The sequence below is a fragment of the Poecile atricapillus genome, chromosome 1, assembly GCF_030490865.1.
Source record: "Poecile atricapillus isolate bPoeAtr1 chromosome 1, bPoeAtr1.hap1, whole genome shotgun sequence".
NCBI classification, from domain to species: domain Eukaryota; kingdom Metazoa; phylum Chordata; class Aves; order Passeriformes; family Paridae; genus Poecile; species Poecile atricapillus.
The window spans coordinates 103,969,246-103,989,646 of record NC_081249.1 but is presented as its reverse complement, the minus strand read 5'-3'; the positions used below and the strand labels follow the sequence as shown (position 1 = coordinate 103,989,646).

Sequence of the window (20,401 nt, the reverse complement as noted above, 5' to 3'; positions counted from 1 at the left end):
CGCCGGCCGGCGGAGCCTGAGGCAGGCGGTGCGCAAGGCATGCCGGGAGATATAGTCCGCACCGCGGCCTGCGGCCTCGCTTATCCGCCGCGGCGGACTACAACCCCCAGGAGGCGCCGTGGCGCGGCCTGCCCGGGGCATGCCGGGAAAGCGGCAGCGGCTGAGGGACACGCCGGGAAGTGGCTGTCGGGCTCCGGTAGGAGGCCCAGTGCGGCGGGGAGAGGTTCGGGACGGACAAACACGCACTAACAAACGCCACACACACATCACACGTCACACACAGACACACCTGCATCACACATGTACGGGCACACACGTGTATTCACACACATCATACGCAGAGGTGCTCACAAACACGTGTGCATGCAGTGCCACACATGTGCACACGCATGTTCTCCTGTGTACGCATCCCTCCCGCAGCCGTGCACACACCTGCAGCACTTGTACCCCCGGGCAGGACTTGCACATCTCGTGGCATGAATCTCAGGCATCTGCTGCAGGCTGGGCTGAGAGTGGATGCCTCTGGGGGACGCATGCAGGTGTGTGTCAGTGCACATTTGTGTGCATGCTGTCCTACAAGGTTGCCCATAGCCCTTTCCCACCCCAGGATCTGCCACCAGCAATTCCCATTTCCTCCTGTTTCAACCCAATTCCCTCCATTTCTTCCCATTATCCCAGCAGCTGTTTACCCAGTTTGCCATCCCACCAGCACTTCCACAGGGTCCCACAAATTTCTGTATTAAACAGCTGCTAAGAAGATACATCTTAGGGATTTGATTTTTAAAAAAAGCACACAACTTTTATTTAGAAGACTTGGGTTTGTTGCCTGCATTACTGATTCCTAGATTTAGTTCTGCACACTTCTGGCAGATGTGGATGGTGGAGCAGGAAAAAGAATCAGGAGACAGGGAGCTGGGAAAGACCCAGGAGTGTGGGGGAGGGTGTCAGAAATGGACATTTCTACACCCAGACTGCGGCCAGCAGGACTGGGAGTTGTTACAGAAAACCCAGTGCTCCCAGTTTCCCAGCCCAGCTTTCCCAGCTCCATCAATTCAGTGTTCCCCATTCCCCAGCCCAGCTTCCCCAGACTGCCTGCTGGCTCCCCTTGCTCAGTCCATTCTTCCAGCTCTAACAGCCCAGTTCTCCCAGGTACCCAGCCCAGTCTCTCCAGCCCTTCCCAACTTCTCCCAGCTGCAACAGCCCAGTTCCCCAGCACAGTTTCCCCAGCTCCCTAGTTCCTTCAGCTAATATACCCCATTCCCCCAGCCTGTCCTCCCTACCCCCATGACTCCCAGGTCATCTGTGTTCCAGACTGGGCATGGCATATGATGCCACATGGCTGGGCTGGCTGGGAATGTTGGTGCTCCTGCTTCCAGCATCAGGACTGCTGGGGGCTGGGAAGGGCTGTAGTGTGATGGCTTTCACCTTTCTGCTTCCCTGAAGACAAGGTGGGAACAGTCCAGGCTTCCACAGCAGAGCTGCCAGAAAGTGCAGGGAGAGAAGAATGAGGGGAGAGGGGCCACCTGCATCAGCCACAGCAGTTTGTCCCCAGCTATCCACTGCAGATGTCCACTTCCAGTGGGATAGGATGCCAGAGATTCTCTCGGCTCCTTTTCCCAGGTGAGGATGCTGGGAGCAGTGGTGTGGCATGGTGAGCCACGTGATGCCAGGTCCCTGTCTCCTCACAGGTGCTGAGTATGGTGACATCCCTGTGCTCTCCTATCCCTTTGGCTATTGCATCCCTGGAAGGGCCTCATCCTGGATAAAGGGGCTCAGTCCCACATTCCTGCTGCTGAGACAGGCTTTGCTTTGCCAGTCTAGGTACATGCCACATTGCTCTGTCATCATTTACACAGTTATTCATGGGAGCTGGAAGAGGGTTCCTCGGTATTCCCAAGTGGAAAGAAAGAAATCCTGAGTCGGCAGGATTTTCAGAGCTGGATGGGAGCCAGAGCCTCAGCTCTTCCAAAAATAACATCCTAGTCAGCACTGCCAATGGCAGCGTGCCCACCTGCTCCTGGCCACGGCACCGTGGGGATGCCATGGCAAGGCCCTGCACTGGCACAAAGGATGATAATGCTTATGTGCTGCACCGGTACAGGGCATGGGCTCGCAGTGACAGCGTCACATCAGGGTGACCCACAACCTGGAGGTAGCCTGCGTGTCTCTGTCCTGCACCTGTGTCCCCTCCTACCCCAACTGGGTTGGAAAAGCCCGCTGAGACCATTGAGTCCAACCACTCCCCCAGTACTGACAAGGCCGCTACTAACCCATGTCCTCACATGCCACAGCTACATGTTCTTTTAAACCTCTCCGGAGATAGGGACTCCACCAGTGCCAGGGCTGGACAACCCTTTCAGTGAAGAAATTTCCCTAATATCCAACCTAAACCTTCCCTGGCACACAGCGCAGGTATCCCTGCAAGTGCCACAACTCTCTGCACCCGTGTCCTCCAGCTGCTCCCGGTACCCCGCCAACCTGGGCTGCTCCGCTCTGCCTCGGCCTGCCCTTGCTCCCGGAGCTCCCGGTCGCCCCTGTTTTCTCGCCGGTCTCCCCCCGCTCCCGCCCCTCGGTGCTTCCCGCCCCGGCCCCGCCCCCGGCCCGCCTCTCCCGGTCCCATCGCGCCCCGCGCCCCGTAATGCCGCCGTAGGGGCTGGCACCTCCCGCGCCACCGGCACCGGCACCGGCGGGCGTTCCGGGGCCATGTCGGGTCACGACGGCGGCATGTCGGGTCGCGACAGCGTGCAGATCCCCGACGACCGGGACTTCGGGGCGTTCCGGGCGCAGTGCGAGTCGGAGCGCGGCTGGAGCCTCACCTACAGCAAGGGCGGGGTGGGAGTCTGGGTGCAGCTGCTGGAGCCCGAGCGCGCCCTCCACAAGATCAAGGTGAGACCTCCCGCCCGGCACACCCTGGTACACGGTGAGACATCCCCACCCACCCTGGGCACCCCCGGTCCGCGGTGAGATCCCCCCGCCCCGGCATCACCCCGGGACTGGCGTACCCGGCGGCAAGAGGGTGGCGCGGTGACCCTGCCGGGGACCTGGAGGCAGGAGGGACCCTGGGGCGATGCTGCACCTTGTGCTTGTGGGGAAGGAGCGGGGACCCCACAGTGAAAGGGGACTGGGGACCCTATAGTGAGTGGGAACTCGGGAGTTGATCCACCAACCAGGAGTGAGTGGGAATCCCAGGGATTACTTGGGTCCCTCAGGTGATGCAGAGCCTTGGGGCGAGTGGGGACTTGGCCGAGCTGGCCCCTGATGGCCAGCAGGGACCCCAGGACAGGTGGGGTTAGCTGGTGCACCAGGACAAATGGGAAGTCTAGGGGGGAGTGGGGACCCTAGGACAAACGCAACTCCAGGGCCGAGCCAGGGACAAGTAGACACCCCTGAGGGCTGTGCAGGGGGGACTGGGGGCTCAGCCAGGGACAGCTAGGAATCCCCAGGGTGTGTGGGGCCATGGGTCCTGCTTCTCCCCACTTCACCCATTGGGAATGCACCTCCCATGCTTGCCGCACACCAGGGCTGGACTGGGGGATTCCTTAGAGCCTGCAGCCACTGGTCTGCTATTACTGGGCTTGTCACCCTTGCCCAGAGCTCCCTGTGTCCCCATTGCATTTCCCCGTGGGTCCCTTCTGTCTTGGTGCCATGGTGCTGGCAGAGGCAGGTGCATGCTCATCCTGGCTCTTCCCTCTGGCAAAGTGGGGACACCAGGATTCCAAGGGACAACTTGAGACAGGAGCAGTGTCCAGATGGGGTTACACAGGAGTCTCTGGCTGGTGTCCCTGTCCCTGGTGGCACCTCCATGAGGCTGTCCTAGTGTAGTGGGTGGCATTGCCCTTGCCGTGGTGTCAAGCCCGGGTGGTGGTGGTGGTGGTGGTGACGGTGGCAGCAGTGACGACGGTGGCAGCAGTGATGATGTGGCCTGCTCACACACTGCTCTGCAGCAGCCATGCGAGCAGTTGGCACTGGCACTGATGGGGAAACCTGTCCCTGGGGCACTGGCACTGGCTGTGCCCTGGTCCTGCCATGGAACCGCTGGGTTGCTTCCACCGTAGCGTGCTGGGGACGTTTGGGCTGCTGTGACCCAGGAACAGGTCCCCGTTGTGCCCTGGTGGCAGCAGTGAGCCCTGGGAGGGGGGATGGTGGTCTCTAGGGTGTAGGGAGTCACTGATGCCACTTTCACCCTAGCCCATCCCCACAGAGGTGGGTACCAGTGGTGGGTGGGATGCAGAACATCCATCACTGTGGCATCCAGGAGTAATGGCAGTGGCATGGCTCTGTGGGACAGTTCATCTTGACCCCCCCCACCCCAAGCTCCTTGTGTCCCCCAGCCCTGCTGCTTGCTCTTGGGGGTTGCATCCCAAAACATCCCCTGGGCTGAGGTGGCGTTTGGGTGCGTCCCCTGCCTGTTCCACAATCCCAGTGTGCCACGTTGGCATGGCAGGGACCCAGCCCACTCCAGGATGTCCTGGCACGGCTGCTCCCACCACAGCACCTGGAGCTGTCTTTTGCCTCTGGGGATCGCTGAGCCAGGTCCTGCCCCTTTCCATGCCCTCCTGGAAAAATTCTGCTCGGAAAGGTCCTGCTGTGTCTTAATGTGTTGATTCCATGTGCCACTGGGTATTGGAGACCCTGTGGGGTAGCTGTACTTGTCCCCATGTCATGGTTCCCAGCAGCACCCAGGGCTACCATCCCTCCCAGGATCAGATGCTCCTGCTGGATTTTGAAGGCATGGACACATACGTCATTGCTGATGTGGCACGGCAAGGTGAAGCCCAGGGGTTTGCCACTCACACTGGGGGTCTCTGCGTGGGTGCTGGTGATTCTCTGCAGCTTCCCACAGCTGGTTTCCCCTAAATTTATCCTGGATTCCTCCTGCATTCCTTGCCTAGTTAAGTGGAACCTGAAGGTCTCGCCCTGCTTTGAGGCTGCCGCCCCCTCCTCCCCGCCCCCCTCCATTAGGGATGCAGCTCCCGTCTAACCTGTTTTCTGGAGTCTGGGAACAAGTTGGCGCCATGGCTGATTTCTCGGTGGGACATTTGGTGGCCTTGGGACTGGCTACGGGTTGGGGTAGCCCAGCCAGGACACCCCATCCTACCCAGTGGGGCAGTGAGTTGGTGTCTGGGCATCTGAGATCTCCCAGGGAAAATGTTTTCCTCTCTAAATGGGCTGTTCCCAAAAGATGGCCAGGAGCCATCCTGTAGGATGCAGCGGAAGGATCTGGGGTGAAGCCACCAATGAGGCTGAGCTTGGAGACCCCCTTGGTGCCCTCACCACTGCTCCAGGCAGGGGTGGTGGGTCTCCCCTTTGAATCTGCTTCTGTCCCACAGTCTGGCACTCATTCTATGTTCCCTTGGGCACAGCATAACCTCAGCCCTGGGGACTTAATCTCTTCCTCCTCCTTCTCCTTCTCCTCCTCCTCACCCCATTAGTCAATATTGACTCAGGGTTGGGGCGTGCGTTTCCGGGCGCTTCCCAGGTGGCACCATCCCCTCTCCTGCTGCGACCCCCCTAGCACCCCCCCCGGCATGTGAGTCACCTGCAGGGCAGGTCCTGCACTACTGGCTTGACCAGCCTTGCTGCTCTGGGAATAATCCACCTGAGCATGGTGCGGCTGGCCTGGGTGCAGGTGGGAGCAAGGGTTCTCCAAGCAAGTCATCCAGGCAGGCTCTCCCCTAAACTGCCCTGCAGGTGTTCCCAGACAAGTTTTTGGGTGAATGGAGGAGCTGGAGATGGGCTCTGTGGAGCAGGCATGAGCCTCTGAGATTGAAGATAAGCACTGTGAGGTTGGGGACAGGCTCCATGGGGCAGGGATGGGTCTGTGGGGTTGAGGATGAGCAGTGTGGGGGTGGGCTCTGTGGGGCAAGGATGGGATTGAGGATGAGTGCTGTGGGGGAACAGGCTCCATGGCTGTATCCCACCAAGGGGCCACATGAGGCTGTGCCCCATTGCTGGGTGCTTCTGTGCCCCTTCCCAGGGCTGGGGGGGTCTCTAGTACCATGTGCTGGGGCAACCCCTAAATCCTGAACTGCAGGGTATGGGGTGCAGGAAGAGCTGGTACCATCCCTGGGGAAAAACAGGAGCCGGTGGCATTCCCAGGAACAGGCCGCTGGCTGCTCTTTGCCCTATGCTTGGATCTAGCACCCTTGAGCTCAGCAGATGGCATCCCTGCTACAGGGGTAGCTGCCCTCACCTTCTCCTTTCTCCTTGTCTCCTTGCCTTCCCTGGATCTGGCTGCCATGGTTATGGAGCAGGTCCCCACTCTGCACCCCGCAACCCCTTCTGTGTGATCCATGCTGCCCTGAGGCACCAGGCAGAGCCCCACATACTGGCTCCCCCCAGCTCCCCTGTGCAGGGATGCTGCTTAGAGGGGAGCACATCCACAGTGATGGGGAGGGGGGCAGGTGGGAAACAGGGTACCCTAGTACCCAGGACTCAGCTCCACGCTGCCATGAGGCCCTGCATGCCTGTGCTATGGGGTGGCTCTGGGTGGAAAACTGAGCTGCTGGTTGGAATCCAGGTCTTCTTGGAGGAGGTTGTGTTGATTTTTTTTTTGTTTTAAATCTGAGAGGAGGCACCACTCCCCCCTGCTCATTGGGACTTCCCACAGCTGCCTTCCCACTTGGGGGTCCCCATGGCTGCTCTCTCACCCAGGGGTCCCCACTGCCTCCCTCCTGCCTGAGGGTCCCCACTGCTGTCCTCTTATGAGTTCCCCACAGCCACCTTCCCATCTGGGGGTCCCAATGGCCATCCTCCCACCACGAGGTCCCCACTGCCATCCTATGGGGGTCTCCACAGCTGACCTGCCATGGGGTCCCCATGGCCACTGTCCCACCCTGGGGGCCCTTGGTGTGTCTCTCATGCCCCCTGCCTTGCAGTGCAGGATGGAGTGCAGGGACGTGCCGGCAGAGACGCTCTACGACGTGCTCCATGACATCGAGTACCGCAAGAAGTGGGACACCAATGTCATCGAGACCTTTGACATCGGGAGGCTGACGGCCAACTCCGATGTGGGCTACTACGCCTGTGAGGAGGGGGCTGGGGGGATCTGGGTGGTCCTGGGGGAGGGCTGAACCCCAGGGCTGCTACCACTCCACCCTTGGGTTTGGCATCTGGGGGATCCATGGTGTCTGGTATTGAAGGGGAGGAGCCTGGATACCAGTCTGGGGGGATTTGGAGGGCATCCCATATTTAAAGGTGGGTGTCTCACTCTGGAACATCCCATCCGGTGCTGTCCCTAGGGAGGTGTCCCAAGCCCCTGAAGAACCGGGACGTGGTCACACTCCGCTCCTGGCTGCCCATGGGCTCTGACTACATCATCATGAACTACTCTGTCAAGCATCCTGTGAGTTTAGCCGGGCACCAGGGGTCCTGTGGTGTTGGGTTGGGGCTGGGGCTCACTCAGAGCTTGGGGGAATAGGTTGGAGAGTTGAGGGGGTCATGACAGCCCAGCTTTTGGCTGGTGTCTGCTGTACCCCACCTCCCCTGCCACTGACTCATGTTTCCTCCTTGTTCCCCACCACAGAAATACCCACCCCGCAAGGACATGGTACGGGCAGTCTCCATCCAGACAGGCTACTTGATCGAGGGGACGGGCACCAAGAGCTGCACCATCACCTACCTGGCACAGGTAGACCCCAAAGGTAAGAAAGGAACCCCCAGCTCTGTGCCCTGGGGCTCAACACCCTCAAGTCTTTCCCTCATGTCAGTGGGGTCTTGGGGGAACTCAGGGCAGGCTTAGTGGGGGTCTCATGGGTTCTCAGTGTAGGCTCATTGGGAGTTCAGGGTGGCTTCTGTTGGGGCTTAATAGGGGCTTTGGGCTCAGTGGGGGCTCAAGAATAGCTTGGGGGGCTCAGGTGGGCTGTGGGAGGGCTGAATGGGCACTCACTTGGATTTAATGGGGGCTCAGTGGGAGCTCAGGTTGGGCAGGGGGCAGCTCAGTGGGGATTCAGGTGGGGCTCTGGGACTTCAGGGCAGGGTCAGTAGCAGGGCTTCAGTAAGTCTCAGGTTGAGCTCAGGGGAGTTCAGGAGGACCTGTAGATATGCTCGAAGTGGGCTTGGAAGAGCTTATCAGCAGGAGCATCTCGGGATGCAGCCAGAGCCAGACACAGAGCATGGAGCAACATCAGGAGAAAACATCTTGGGTCTGTTCTCTTGAAATCTTCTATTTTTGGGGGTTGAAGAGGGACCTAAAATGCTGAAATCACTGTTTTTGACCTCTGCAAGAGCAGAGAGCAGTATGGATAGAGAACCCTGTTCCCTCTCTCCAGCCACATGTCCCCATTGAGAGTACCGTGGGGGTCCTGGTTTTCAGGCACCTGGGGGATGCTGGGGGTCCCACTCCCAGCCACCCTTCCCTTCTCTCCAGGTTCTTTACCAAAGTGGGTGGTGAACAAATCTTCCCAGTTCCTGGCTCCCAAGGTGAGTTTGTGGCACTGGGGTGGGTCTGGTGTGGTAGCAAGGGGTCTCTGTGCCCATCTCACTCTTCCTCCCAGGCGATGAAGAAAATGTACAAGGCATGCCTCAAGTACCCTGAGTGGAAGCAGAAGCATGACCCTCACTTCAAGCCCTGGCTATACCCGGAGCAGAGCCGACTCCCAGCCTTGGCACTCTCCGAGCTCTCTCTCCAGCATGCAGATTCCCTGGAAAACATTGATGAGAGCTCCCTGGCCGAGAGCAAGGAGGACCGTGGCGAGGGCAGTGACGAGGACAGCCTGACCTGATTCCCCTGGGAGCTCCTCTGCTTGTTCCCCTGGCTAGGACAGCCTGACATGTGCCCCACTGGGGGCTCCTCTCCCCATTCCCCCACCCACTTCCAACATGGTTTGTGTCTCTATCTCACACACCTGTACACATGCACCCCCACTTTGGGTTCAGGGGGACCCCCCCCCATTGTTGTACCCCTGTGTGGGGACAGCAGGGACATAGTGGGTCCCCCAGGGTGGGAAGCTGGAGGTTGTCTGGTCACTTAACCCTCGTGGGACATCAGTATTGTCCCTATTGGTGGCAAACCCAAAGTGTCCTTCAGCTTCTCGGGGAGCAGAGGAAAAGGGCAGCCCTGTGCCTGCTCCTCAGCCCTGGAGACCCTTCCACTGCGCTCCTCCTCTGCCCCCCATCCTTGCTCCTCATCTCTGTTGTGGTCCAACAGAACTGCCTTCATCCCATGGGATCCCCACCCTCAGCAGACCTCCAGGGGGTGCTTGGGCACTTGCCTGCACCTGTGGTTATGCAGAGGGATTTTGGGGGGCTCCTGGCACCTCCTGGCATGCTGGGAAGGAGGGCCTTTGGGGTTTTTTGGCATCTCCAAGCATGTAGAGGGGAAGCTTCTAGGCTCCTGGCACCTCCAGCATGTTGGAGGGGATATTCTGGTCTTACCTTCAGGCATGTGGGAGGAGTTGGGGGGCTCATGGCACCTCCAAATGTGCTGTGGTGGGTGTTTTGGGGGCTCCTTGGATCTCCATACACATTGGGGGGCATCTTACAGGCTCTCGGCATCTTCAGGTTTGTTTGGGGGAAGTTTTGGGGTAAGTTTGCACCTCCAGGTGTGCTGAGTGTCTCTGGGGGCTCCCAGCATCTTCAGGTACATTGGGAGGACTTGGGGGAGCTCCTGGCACCCCCAGATGTTCCGTGGGTCTCTGAAGGCTCCTGTCTCCTCCCTCGCCTTTCCAGGATGGGGACCCTTTCCAAGCTGGGTGTCTGAACCCTCCCTCCACTGGAATTTGAGGCCTTGACTGGGGGTTTGGAAGCTGGTCTTTGGCCATGCTCCTGCCCTCTCCTTTTCTGGGGGTGCACAGGGAGATGGGAGATTTTGTACCTTGTACCGGAGCTGATTATTTAGGAATAAAATAATTAAATCACCAGAGGGACTCAGCCTCTGTCCCACCTCGGTCCTTTGGGAGCCATCCCTGTCCCCATAGTGCGCTCAGGCAGGGGCTCCCTGCTCATGGTGGGTGGTGGTGGGACCCTCAGGTGTTGTGAGGACCTCCATGGAGGCTGTGAGTGATGGTGGTGCCACCAGAGGGTGATGGAGAAATCCCTAAACTGAATTTGCACTGGGCACTCACTAACTGGGGACGAGGCTACACACCCTCGTAGCTGGTTTTCCCACAGTCTCAGCCAAGCCAGTACCACCAGTACATTTCTCCCAAAAGCATTTCTGGAGAGGAGACTGGGTGGTGAACTTTGGGGGCACTCTGTGGGGATACATTCTGGCTTCTCCAGAATCCTGGGGAAGAGAGCTGACACTCCCCGGGATTGTGGGCCCTTTGTGGAGCCCCAGGACTCATCTCCTGCTCCTCCTTCTGCTTGTGCACCCCACTTCTGGCCTCCTAGTGCTCTGGCACCCCAACACCTCAGCAGGCCTCAGCCTTTCTCTGCACCCCAGCAGGGTCTTGGTGGCTGGCATTGTCCAGTGTGTGCCATTCTCTGTGTCTGTGTCTCTGTCACCTGTGGGGCTGGGGTGGGCACTAGGGACTTGCTTCTCATTTCTCCTGTTAATTTCCACCCACCACACCCTCTGCCCCCTCCCACTCTCCTGCACTGATCCCAATTAAAAATAGAACCCAATTAAAAAGGAACCTGGCCACCACCCCCCTCCCTGGCAGGTTGAAAATGGAGCTGAACTGGATACAGGACATACTGCAGTGGCTCTGGAGCCAGGGGGACATGTAGCAGGGCAGGTGATGGGGTAAAGCCCCTCGTGGGGAGGGTTTAGGTCTGTCAGCTCTGAGAGGTACAGCCGGAGACCCAGAGTTGCGGTACTGGAGAGAGAAAACGGCTCCAAAGGAAGTGGAAAATGCTCTGGCACATGCCTGATGCCAGAGGGGTTGAGAAGAGCTGGGGCTCAGGTAGGATATGTGGAGGGGGGCAGTGATCTCAGGATTGTGCTGGGGACATTCTCAGATACTGACATGGGTGATCCCTGAAATGCTGCTGGGAAGGACTACGAGGCTTCAGCCCTTCAGGGATCAGGCTGGGGCACTGCTGCTGGCCCCTGGGATCTCAGCACTTTGTTTTGTGACACCCCCCGACCGGGTAAGGCCATGGCACCCTCATTCTCTGCCAAAGGCTCTGGGAGAGTATTCCCGCATGGACCCGAGGGTCCGGGATAGGAGAGCAGGGGCATGTGATGATTCTGGGAAGCAGGATGGGATAACGTGGGGGATGTGATGGCTCCGGGGAGTGGGATAGGGGAAGCGGGCGGCTGCGATGGACTGGGGGAGTGGCAATTCCGCGAGTAGGGGGGATGCGGGCAATAGAGGAGCTTTTCGGGATATTTCACACCGTCCCCCTGGCTGAGCCCCACCGAGCACCATACCCCGACTGTGGGGCTGAGCCATGGCCCCTCCTGCCCGTGTCCTCGCGTGGGCGAGGGGCCGAGCGGGGGGGCCTTCCCACCCCCGGAGCAGGCAGCCAGCGTGTCCCGGTCCCTGAGCGCCGGGATGAAAGGACCATTGTCCCAGGCTGGGCAGCCGTGAGGGCTGGCCATGGACACCCCACATCCCCTCCGTGTCCCCAAGCCCTCCCACTCTCCTTCTTACCCCCCACCAAGACCTTGGGAATCGTGTGGGGAGGCAAGAACCCCCCACACAACCCATTTATTATTTTTTGGGGAAAGTCCTGGCAGTCTTCCCCTTGAATCCTGTTTCCATGAGGCAGCCAAAGCTCCGTGCGGGAACAAGCCTGGGCCTGGCAAGGGGGGCCCTGAGTGCCCCCGCCCCGGGAAGCGCCCCGGCATCCTCCGGGAGCTGCCGCTGCCAGCAGACAGAGGTACCGGGTGCTCCAGGGGGGCTGCAGGGGCAACCCCAGCTCGGGTGGGGGTTCGGGGGGGCACTCCACCTCCTCAGCCAGGGTTTCTCTCCTGGGGGAGGTCGTGTTCCTTTCCACGTGCTTCTGTGGGTCTCTGGGCACACAGTGCTGGGGTGGGGGGGGCGGCACCGGGGGTACTGGGAGCTGCTGGGGTGGTGGGGGGAGTACGGATTGTTCCCCTGCTCGGCTGCAACAGCGGTGTGCCATCCCCCCTTCCCCCCCGCGATTAGGCACTCATGCCCCAGATTAAACCCAGTATACCCCAGCTCAGCCCCAGTACTCCCCAACCAATATCCAGTATGCCCCAGCTCGCTCTCAGCACATTTTATCTCAACCGCAACATGCTCCAGTTCCAGTTCACCCCCAGAGCACCCCACCGCAATCCCAATACATCTCAGCTCAACCCTGCTTCAATTCCAGCGTGCTCCAGCTTCCCCCCAGCAGACCCCAGTTCACTCCCGGCAGACACCAGCTCACCCCCAGCACACCCGAGTTCAATCCCAGCTCAACCCCAGTACACTCCAGTTGAACTCTGGTGTTCCCCAGGTACCTTCCCAGCTGCCCCAAGCTGACCCAAATTTATAACCAGCACACCCCCACTGAACCTCAATATACCCCAGTTCACCTGAGCACAGCACAGCTCAAACCCAGCTCGTCCCAGTTTAATCCCAGTACTCCCCAGCTCCCCCAGCACATCCCAGCTCCTCCCCAGTATATTCCAATTCACCCCAACACTTCCCAGCTCAATACCAGCACATCTTACCTTAACCTCAGTTTAACCCCAGCTCCCCACAGCAGACCCCAGCTCAACCCCAGTATAACCTAGCTCAGTCCCAGTCTCCAGGGAGCCCTGGCATTGCTGATAGCCCTCCTTCCTGTGCCACTGCAGGGGTCCTACTGCCTGGCTGGGGTGAGGGACATGTTGGGGAACACTGGGTGGTTGTGCTGCTGATGCTGGGGGTGAAGCTGAGGGTCCAGCTGGCAGATTTGTTTTCTGCTGGGGATCTGGCATGTCCCCATTCATGGCCAAAAACCGGCGTCAGCTCCAGCCGTTCCAGGGCCCCTACCAGCAGTGCCTGTGCCACAGCAACCACCACCAATAGCACCCAGATGCCAGATGATGCTGGTAGTGGGCTTCCCTTGCTTTCCTCCTCCTCTTCCTCACTTGCTTCCCAGTCTGGTGAGGCCTGGAGCTTTACAAGTGCTGTGAAACTGGAACTTGGATGGTGGTTGCTTTGTCTTCCAGTAATGACAAGCTGGTTCCATGGGACACTTTCACACTGCTGGGGCCATCGAGTTGGTGTTTGGGGTGCCCAGGGGCTGCACCTGCACGGGGGGTTCCTAGGTCTAGCACCATTGCAGGGACAGCAATTTTAATTTGTGGGTTCAGCCCCAAAAGCCAATTTTTGGAGGCACAGAGCTGAGTGCTGGGGGTGGGTGACTATTCTGGGAGGAAGGTAGCAAGGAAAGCTCCTCCAAGAGCTGATAGTGGTTTTCTGGGGGTGCTCCAGGAGCTACTGGGGATGCATTGTTATGGGTCACAGCCAGGACATCAGGGATAGGGATATTTAGAGCAATACTGAGGAGGCGTTTGCTGCCAGAACTTAGCCTCAGAACAAGGTGAGCCCTTGAGATTTTGGGGGTGTCTCATGGGAGGCAGGGAGTAATACTCCCCATGTAGGGAGTGATGCAGCTCCTGTGGCAGAACTCTGGTGGTGGGGAGGTTGATGCTTAGGGAAACTTGGCAGATGGGCCCCCGAAATCTGCAAGTGAGGGAGAGCCTGGCTGCGTAGAAAGGTTTTTGCAAAGTGGGGGTGGGTGCATGCGGTTGTCAATCCCTGTACTTCTGTCCCTGCTGCAGCATCCCCTGGCTTGGCTTGGCTTGTCTGCAGTGCTGTGGTGGCCAGGGGGATCCAAGGGGTGGCCCTGGTATGGTGTGACCCTGCTGCTGGGGACAGGGCCTGTGCATGGGGTAGAGTTGCACCCCAATGAGCATGAAGAGGAGGCGGGAGGGCATCAGGGTTGGAAAAGGGGACACCCCTTCCACAGCTGGAGGGGTCACCCCTTTCCCATGACACTTTCACTTCCCACTTACGGGAAAGTGAAACAGGGACCTGCATGGTTTCAGTGCTGGATGTTGGGTGATGGGGCTGATTTCTCATGGAGGAAGGAGGTGCCATGCTTCTCAGGGGGACACATCAGGGACCCATCCTCTGCAGCCAAGCTGTTGGCACAGACCCCTCCCCCAGCATCGCCAGACCCTGGGACATTTGGGCTCCTCTGGGGTGGCTGTGCATGTGAGGTTTGGCTTCCTGACCTAATTTGCTGGCAGCTTCCATAAAGTGTGTCAGGAGCTGAGAGCATTCCAGTGAAACTCAGTGGGTAGCAACAGCACTGTCAGATATATTTACCTGTTTTCTGGCTGGATTTTCTCATTTCTGCTTGGATTTACTGCTTTTTTGACTGGATTTGCTCATTTCTGGCTGTATTTGCCCCTTTTCTGGCTAGATTTGTGAAGCAGGCAGCAATGCTCTGGAAGGGAATGCTGGGAAACTCATCTGTTTGTTGGTGCCACAGCCTGGGACATGTTTCATCTTCCCAGGTTTACTTTCATGGGGGGAAGGAGAATGCAGGTGGGACCTTGGGGAAATGAAGAGCCCTTAGTTTTCCTGCCCCCTTGTCCCTGGCTTCTCACCCATCTCATCACTGCCCACCTTCTAACCTCTAAGCACACCCTCCATCTGCACACAGAACCGGCTCAGGGTGGTTCCCATGTTAGGGCACACCCTGGTGTGTGTGTGAGCCCTCAGGCCCCCGAGCAGGGGGCCAGGCACCCTCTGGCTTCTGCACATGAACCGTCTGGAAATGGTAACTCAGGGCAGAGGGAGGAGGCTCCAGAGAGGCAATTCCACCTCTGGATTGTGATTCTGCAAGCCTGAACTTGATCCCTGAACAGCACCTGGGAGGTTTGAATATCATTTGCAATTTCTTTGACTGAGAAGATCTTGAAAATGAAAAAACTTCACCCTCCCAGGAAGGAAGACCTTGGGCTCTGCTGAGCAGATGGGCACCCACTGAGGTGGAGTCTGGAGGGTTTGGGTGGGAAGGGGTCTGTGGGGTGCTGGGTGCTGTCCTGGGACTCTTCATTTGCTTTGGGGTATTTTCTGCTTGCTGAGGATTCTGCTTGGGCAGTTTCAGGGTTTCGATTTCCAGCTGGGCGGGGAATCCGCGGTAGCCCTGGCAGGTCTGTTGGGGACATCACATTCACCCCCTGGATCCAGCAGGGACACTGGTGGCATTGGCCTCATTCTGGATGGCCATGGCCCCTTGTCTGATGATCTGTCCTTAATTTAGGCAGGAAAAGGTAAAAATTGCTGTGGTGTGAGACCGGTTGCCCAGTGCTGCTGGAGCATGGCGACTGAGGAGTCCCCTGCCACTGGTGGCCAGCCCTGTTCCCACAGGTCCTTCTGCCTCCTGGCTTTGTCCCCTGTGGCCACAGGAACCCTGGTGGGTAACAGCTTACTGCCCTCCATGGGAATCCACAGGGGTCCTGGGGTGGCGGGACACGGCAGCCTGCTTGTCCCTTTCTGGCCAGTGGCCAGCAGGCTTCTCCTGCTGCCCCACAATAGCCCGTCCTTGGTAGCTGGTTCCTGCCGCACTAGTGGTGAGCTCTCACTTCCCAGACATCACCCTGCCTGTCTCTTCCTTCCTCTCCTGCTGAAAGCCCTGCCCCGTCCTTCTGTCACCCAGGGCTCTCACCGCCTCAGGATCCGGCCTTCTTGTCCCCTATGGCGGCTGTGGTTGGTGCATCACCACACTGAGGCCTTACAGTTCTGCTGGGGCCTGGGGTGGATATTGCACCACATCCCAGCTCAGAACTCTGCTTGGCTTTCTGAAAACTTCCTATTGCTGAGGTGGTGTTTGAGGAAGTACTGGGGCCGGCAGAGACCCCTGGGCAAACCTCCACCACTCCAGCTGGACCACAGGCAGGCCGGCCACCTCCTTCTGCTGAGCTGAGGGACCATGTTCTGGTAATTATCTCTCCTTGATTAATGAGCCCACAGACCTGGGGAAGGGGAACATGGGGTGTAGGCAGGGTTTGCCTACATTGGAGGAGGAATTGCAATGGGAACTAGATCAATCAAGTGGGTGCCAGACACCTAACAGGGCTCCTATGCTGGATTTTCCTGGCTCATGGCCATTATCCTGGGTCCCATCAAAGGGACAGGCAGGGAAGAGCTGTGGGATGGCCACCACTTTATTACCTGGTGCTTGGGTGCTGAGTGCAGCTCTGTCAGTGACATACTGATGGCCCTAGTCACCCTACTCCATCCCTGGCACCTCGTTAGCGGTAACACTGATTACCTGGAGGAATCTGGGGCCAGTGAAGGGAGCTTGCCTGTCACTCCCAGTCAGAGCCCATAGCCTCCATGTCATACACAGCTCCTTAACTGAACAAGCCCAGCCCTCATTAGTGCCCCATCTGAGGGCTGGGAAGCCCTGAGAGCAGTGGTGGGATGCAGTGGGCAGAGGGTGGGCACGCCCATGCATCATGGGGGGCTTCTGCCTGGGCCAGGATGCTCAGCTCGGCTGAGGGAAGAAATGCATCTCAAATGTGCTGTGTTGAGTGAGTTGAAGGCATCTGAGGTGTGCTGGGGTAGCTGCAGGAGCCCCCAGAAAAGCAGCCAGTACCCAAGTTTGGGGGTAGAGGGGTTTGCTGAGCCCCTTGGTCCAGACAAAGGGGACCAGCACCAAGCACCCCCAGATCCTTCATCCCCAGCACTGGCAGAGTGAGGGTTGTGTGGGTTTTGGATGGGGCTGAGGGGTCTGGTCCTCATGTATTTTGGCATCCTGACTTATCCCCCCAGAGCACCAGCACCACAGTGCCAGGGTGCTGGCAGCCCTTGCCATTCCCTTCTCACGCCATTTGTCCAGCCTTTAAGTCTCTTACAAAACAGCCCCTGTGGTGTTGCTTAATCCTGGGGAGGAATGCAGTGGGTCAGCACTGGGAGGATTTGGGCTTGGCAGGGGCCACAGTGAAGGTTGATCCCCAGCAGCCAGATGGGTTACGGCATCTCCCTGTGTTGGTTTTGCTTCTGGAATATCCTTGTCTTGTTTAGCACAGAGGTTAAATGATTAATGATTGAAGAAGGGAACCTAGCAAAGGCCTGATGAATGATTTACTTGGTGAGGGCAAAGGGCCAGCCTGGCACACCGAAGATCCTGCGCTTCCCTTGTTGGAGTTTTGTCCCTGTCCCTGGTGAGCAGCAAGGAGGGCCCTCAGCCACCCCAGATAGTGCTGGGACAGTGCCAGTGGTGAGTGCTGGTGCAGCTGTCCTTTCCTGATAGGTCTGCCCCACCACTGCATCGATGTCCTGGCATTGGGACAACAACTGGGGATGTTGGCACTGGTGTCAATGGGTGGCACTGGTGGTGACTCCTTTGCTCTAGCCAGGACGGGGGGCATTTGTGGGAGCTCCATACTGGTGTCACTGTGTTTCCCTCTGCTTCTTCAGAGCCAGTGTCCAGCTGGGGTTGAGCCTGCCTGTGCTGGCGTCACTGGGATCTGGTGACAGCAGTGTCACCCAGCAGCATCACTTAGCCATTTTCAATAACAGATGAGGGCTTTCTAGGTGTGGAGGTGGGAGAGAGAATTTATTCTGATTCAGGGATTTTTGTGGTGCTGGTTGGCATTGCTGGGACCAGTGGGAAGGTTCTGGGTGCTGCTGATTTCTGTCATGCTGCTGATTTCTCTGGTGCTGCCAGCAAGGAGCCACAGGGGTCAGCCAGCCCTGGGTTCCTGTTGCTCCTTCCTTGGACACTTGGTCCTTGGAGCCTGAAGTAAAGCCAAACTGTGACAAGAAGTTTGAGGGAAGTGGCACTGTTGCCAGATCCCAGCAGCACCACTGGAATGCTGGTATCTAGAAGTGTAGGGGTCACTGGCTGTGGGGACCCCATGGTGCCTCAGGCTCGGCAGTGTCTGGTTAGTGCTGGGTCGAGGATGAGCCTTGCTCAGCTGTGCACTTTGCACTGAAACCGCAAGTGCTGCCGAGGGCTGGGACCTGCCTGAGTCACAGTAAACGTGACTCTGACAGCAGATCAGACTGGCCTATTTACGGCTCCAGGAAATCCTCTGGCTCTTTCTTAGCAGGTCTAAAAAAACCTCCAGCAAACCCAAAATAAGATGGTGCCGGGGTCACTAGCAGTGCTGTGTGTGCCGGCATGACGGGATCTGCCTCCTGCCTGGAGCCTGCCAAGGCCATGATGCTGGTGGGTGGGAAGGGCAGGGTATCCCATCTGCTGCTTGTTGGGATAACAGGGATTTGCCCTGCCAACAGCTATGGTGTGTGATGGGTGTTCTGCTGCAGGAGCTGGGACACCAAGTGAGCCCCCATGTCCCAAGCTCTGGATGCCACAAGGGCACTCTGCTAGGTGTGCACAGGTGCTCTCTCAGCACTCCAGGCTGCTATGCTAGAGCAATGCCAAAGACAGACAGGGCTCTGGAGCTGGGAACAATGCCATGGTGGGCATAAGGTCTGTGGGGAGGGGTTTGGTGTAGTTTGGGTTGGTGGCTCCAGCAGCAGCACCCTGCCACTGGCTGTGATGGGGACAGGCTGGGAGAGTGGACAGCCTTCTGGATCCAGCTGTCTGTGTCACTCCATCCTGGGTTGCTGCTGTAAGCCAGGGGAGCTGCATCCTGGAGGGTGGCAGCCCTGAGGTGCAGCCAACAGTTCCCCTGCCCTTGGGATTCCCTCATTATCCACAATGTGGATAATCCCCTACTGCTCTGTCCCACAGCCCAAATGTGAGCCCCTGGGACCATGCTGGGGGCTCACAGTGCCTTCACCTCTAAACAGATGGCCTCTATATTTCAATGCCTAAACCAAGACTGTGGCATTTCCACACCCCTGCAGGGCCCCAGTTCAGGACTGGGTGATCCTGGGGACACAGCATGGTTGGATGCCATAGGAAAACCAGGTTGCTTCACTGGGAATGTTGGTTTTGGGACTCCAGTCTTCAAATGGTGTGTGTTTCAGGACTGGTCCTGATCCTGTTGTCTCCATTCCCAGGTCCTGATGTCATCCTGAGTCTCGCTGGCAACAGAAGATGCACTGAGTGGTGCGGGTTTCTGTGGCCAGCCCCCTGCCATGGAGGAGGAAGGATCTCTGCCGGTGGCTGCCTGGCTGTCTGCCCTCCACCTCGACCAGTATGTGGAGAGCTTCCAGCAAAGTGAGCTGTGGTCAGTGTGGGACTGCCGAGCTCTGACAGATGAGGAGCTCACCCGCCTCGGGGTGCTGCTGCCTGGCCACCGCCGCCGCATCCTCCTGGGGTTGCAGAAAGCCCTTGTTGAGGCCCCGCCGCCCGCTGGGACTCAGCAGCCCCCTGCCAGTAAACCTGTCCCCATGAAACGCCACATCTTCCGCCTGAGCGCTGCAACAGGGCCGGAGCAGCTGGAGCCCCGTTGCCCGCCAGTGCCCGGTGGGACCCCACTGCTGGAGCCAGAGAGGGGTGCAAGCTTCACCCAACTGCCCCCACCTATCCCACCTAGGGTGGGCTGCCGCCCCCCCCTGAAGTTCTCACCATCACTATCGGGGGGCAGCCCTGAGCCCCCCGCTGCATCCTGCAGCCATCTCCCAGCCCTGGAGGACCCCTCTCCGCCAGCCCTTGGGGAGAAGCCCACTGCTGACGGCAGGGTGAGACCCCCATTGCCGCCGCTGCCAGCCAAGAGACACCAACTGGAAAGCAAGTGCCAGAGCCTGAAGGGCCCCCCACTGCCTGACCGTCCCCCCGTACTGCCCCCCAGGGCCGTGTCCCAGAGGAGGTAAGGGGGTGGCAGGGCACGGGCTTGGGAATGCCCCAAGGAGCCAGGTCTGGGGGGGGGGCTACTGTGATGTGGGTGGGACCCTCAGGGACACAACATGGGTTGCCTCGGGTACCTATGCCCTCCCCAGACCTTAGCCCATCTCCTGGGAGTGCCTCCATCCCAGAGCTCAGCACATCTCCTGGGGGTAAGCCCCAGCCCCAGCTCATCCCGTGAGTGTAGTAATCCTCTTCCCAATCCCAGCACTTTCTGTGAGGGTACTAACCCTCCTCCCAACCCCAGCACAACTCCTGGGCATACCCCTGCCCCAGGCCATAGCACATTTTCCCGGGCTACCAGCACCTTGGCAGGGGGGTTGGGTACTGAGATATTTATTTTGGCTGTGGCTGGATGTATCCACCCTGATCATCCCTGTCACCCAGGTCTCCCCAGCCTGGCATGGGCTGGGGTGCAGTCTCCACAACAATGTAGAGCCCTGACTTGCCCCCATCTGCAATCTAGGCAGTGCAGAAGCCTCAAGAACTCTTGACACCAGTGGGTGCAAGACAGTGAACCACAGCACACAGGGAGCATGGGGTGAAGCTGCTGCCAGCTGCTGTGGCCAGACGACATGGCAGCAGGCTGGAATTCGGGGACAGCAGCGCTTGCACACCCCCCTCTTTGATGTCCTGACCCCCCAGTACACTCCCATATCCTGCAGAGTGTGGGCAGATGTGGAGTGAGGACTGGGAGTGCAGTGTGGAGGAGGCAGATGAGCTCCTGGGTGCCAGC

At 58.7% G+C, this 20,401-nt stretch overlaps 2 protein-coding genes across 5 annotated transcripts in view; both read left to right on the top strand.

The window, feature by feature from the left end:
- The first annotated feature begins 2,604 nt into the window (after window positions 1-2,604).
- STARD10 (StAR related lipid transfer domain containing 10) lies at window positions 2,605-8,836 on the top strand. Its single transcript, XM_058864227.1, has 6 exons — window positions 2,605-2,886; window positions 6,879-7,026; window positions 7,242-7,345; window positions 7,526-7,643; window positions 8,369-8,421; window positions 8,496-8,836. Exons 1-6 carry the CDS (start codon window positions 2,704-2,706, stop codon window positions 8,721-8,723), a joined length of 834 nt encoding a protein of 277 aa, XP_058720210.1. The 5' UTR covers window positions 2,605-2,703; the 3' UTR covers window positions 8,724-8,836.
- A 6,879-nt stretch (window positions 8,837-15,715) lies between these two features.
- ARAP1 (ArfGAP with RhoGAP domain, ankyrin repeat and PH domain 1) overlaps window positions 15,716-20,401 on the top strand; it is a 31,282-nt gene continuing 26,596 nt past the window's right edge. For 3 of the 4 annotated variants that reach the window (XM_058858247.1, XM_058858255.1, XM_058858228.1), the window contains exons 1-2: window positions 17,040-17,124; window positions 18,879-19,630. In XM_058858247.1, the coding sequence (XP_058714230.1) occupies window positions 18,957-19,630 (674 nt within the window). In that variant the 5' untranslated portion in view covers window positions 17,040-17,124; window positions 18,879-18,956. Of the gene's footprint in view, window positions 15,840-17,039; window positions 17,125-18,878; window positions 19,631-20,401 lie in introns of those variants that run through there. The other variant, XM_058858238.1, reaches the window with a different exon arrangement.

Excerpts from the sequence above, each read along its gene's own strand:
- STARD10 (XM_058864227.1), top strand. The coding sequence starts at position 2,704 with ATGTCGGGTCACGACGGCGGCATGTCGGGTCGCGACAGCGTGCAGATC. Across the intron at positions 7,644-8,368 it reads GGCACAGGTAGACCCCAAAG|GTTCTTTACCAAAGTGGGTG; the intron begins GTAAGAAAGGAA and ends CCTTCTCTCCAG. Across the intron at positions 8,422-8,495 it reads CCCAGTTCCTGGCTCCCAAG|GCGATGAAGAAAATGTACAA; the intron begins GTGAGTTTGTGG and ends TCTTCCTCCCAG.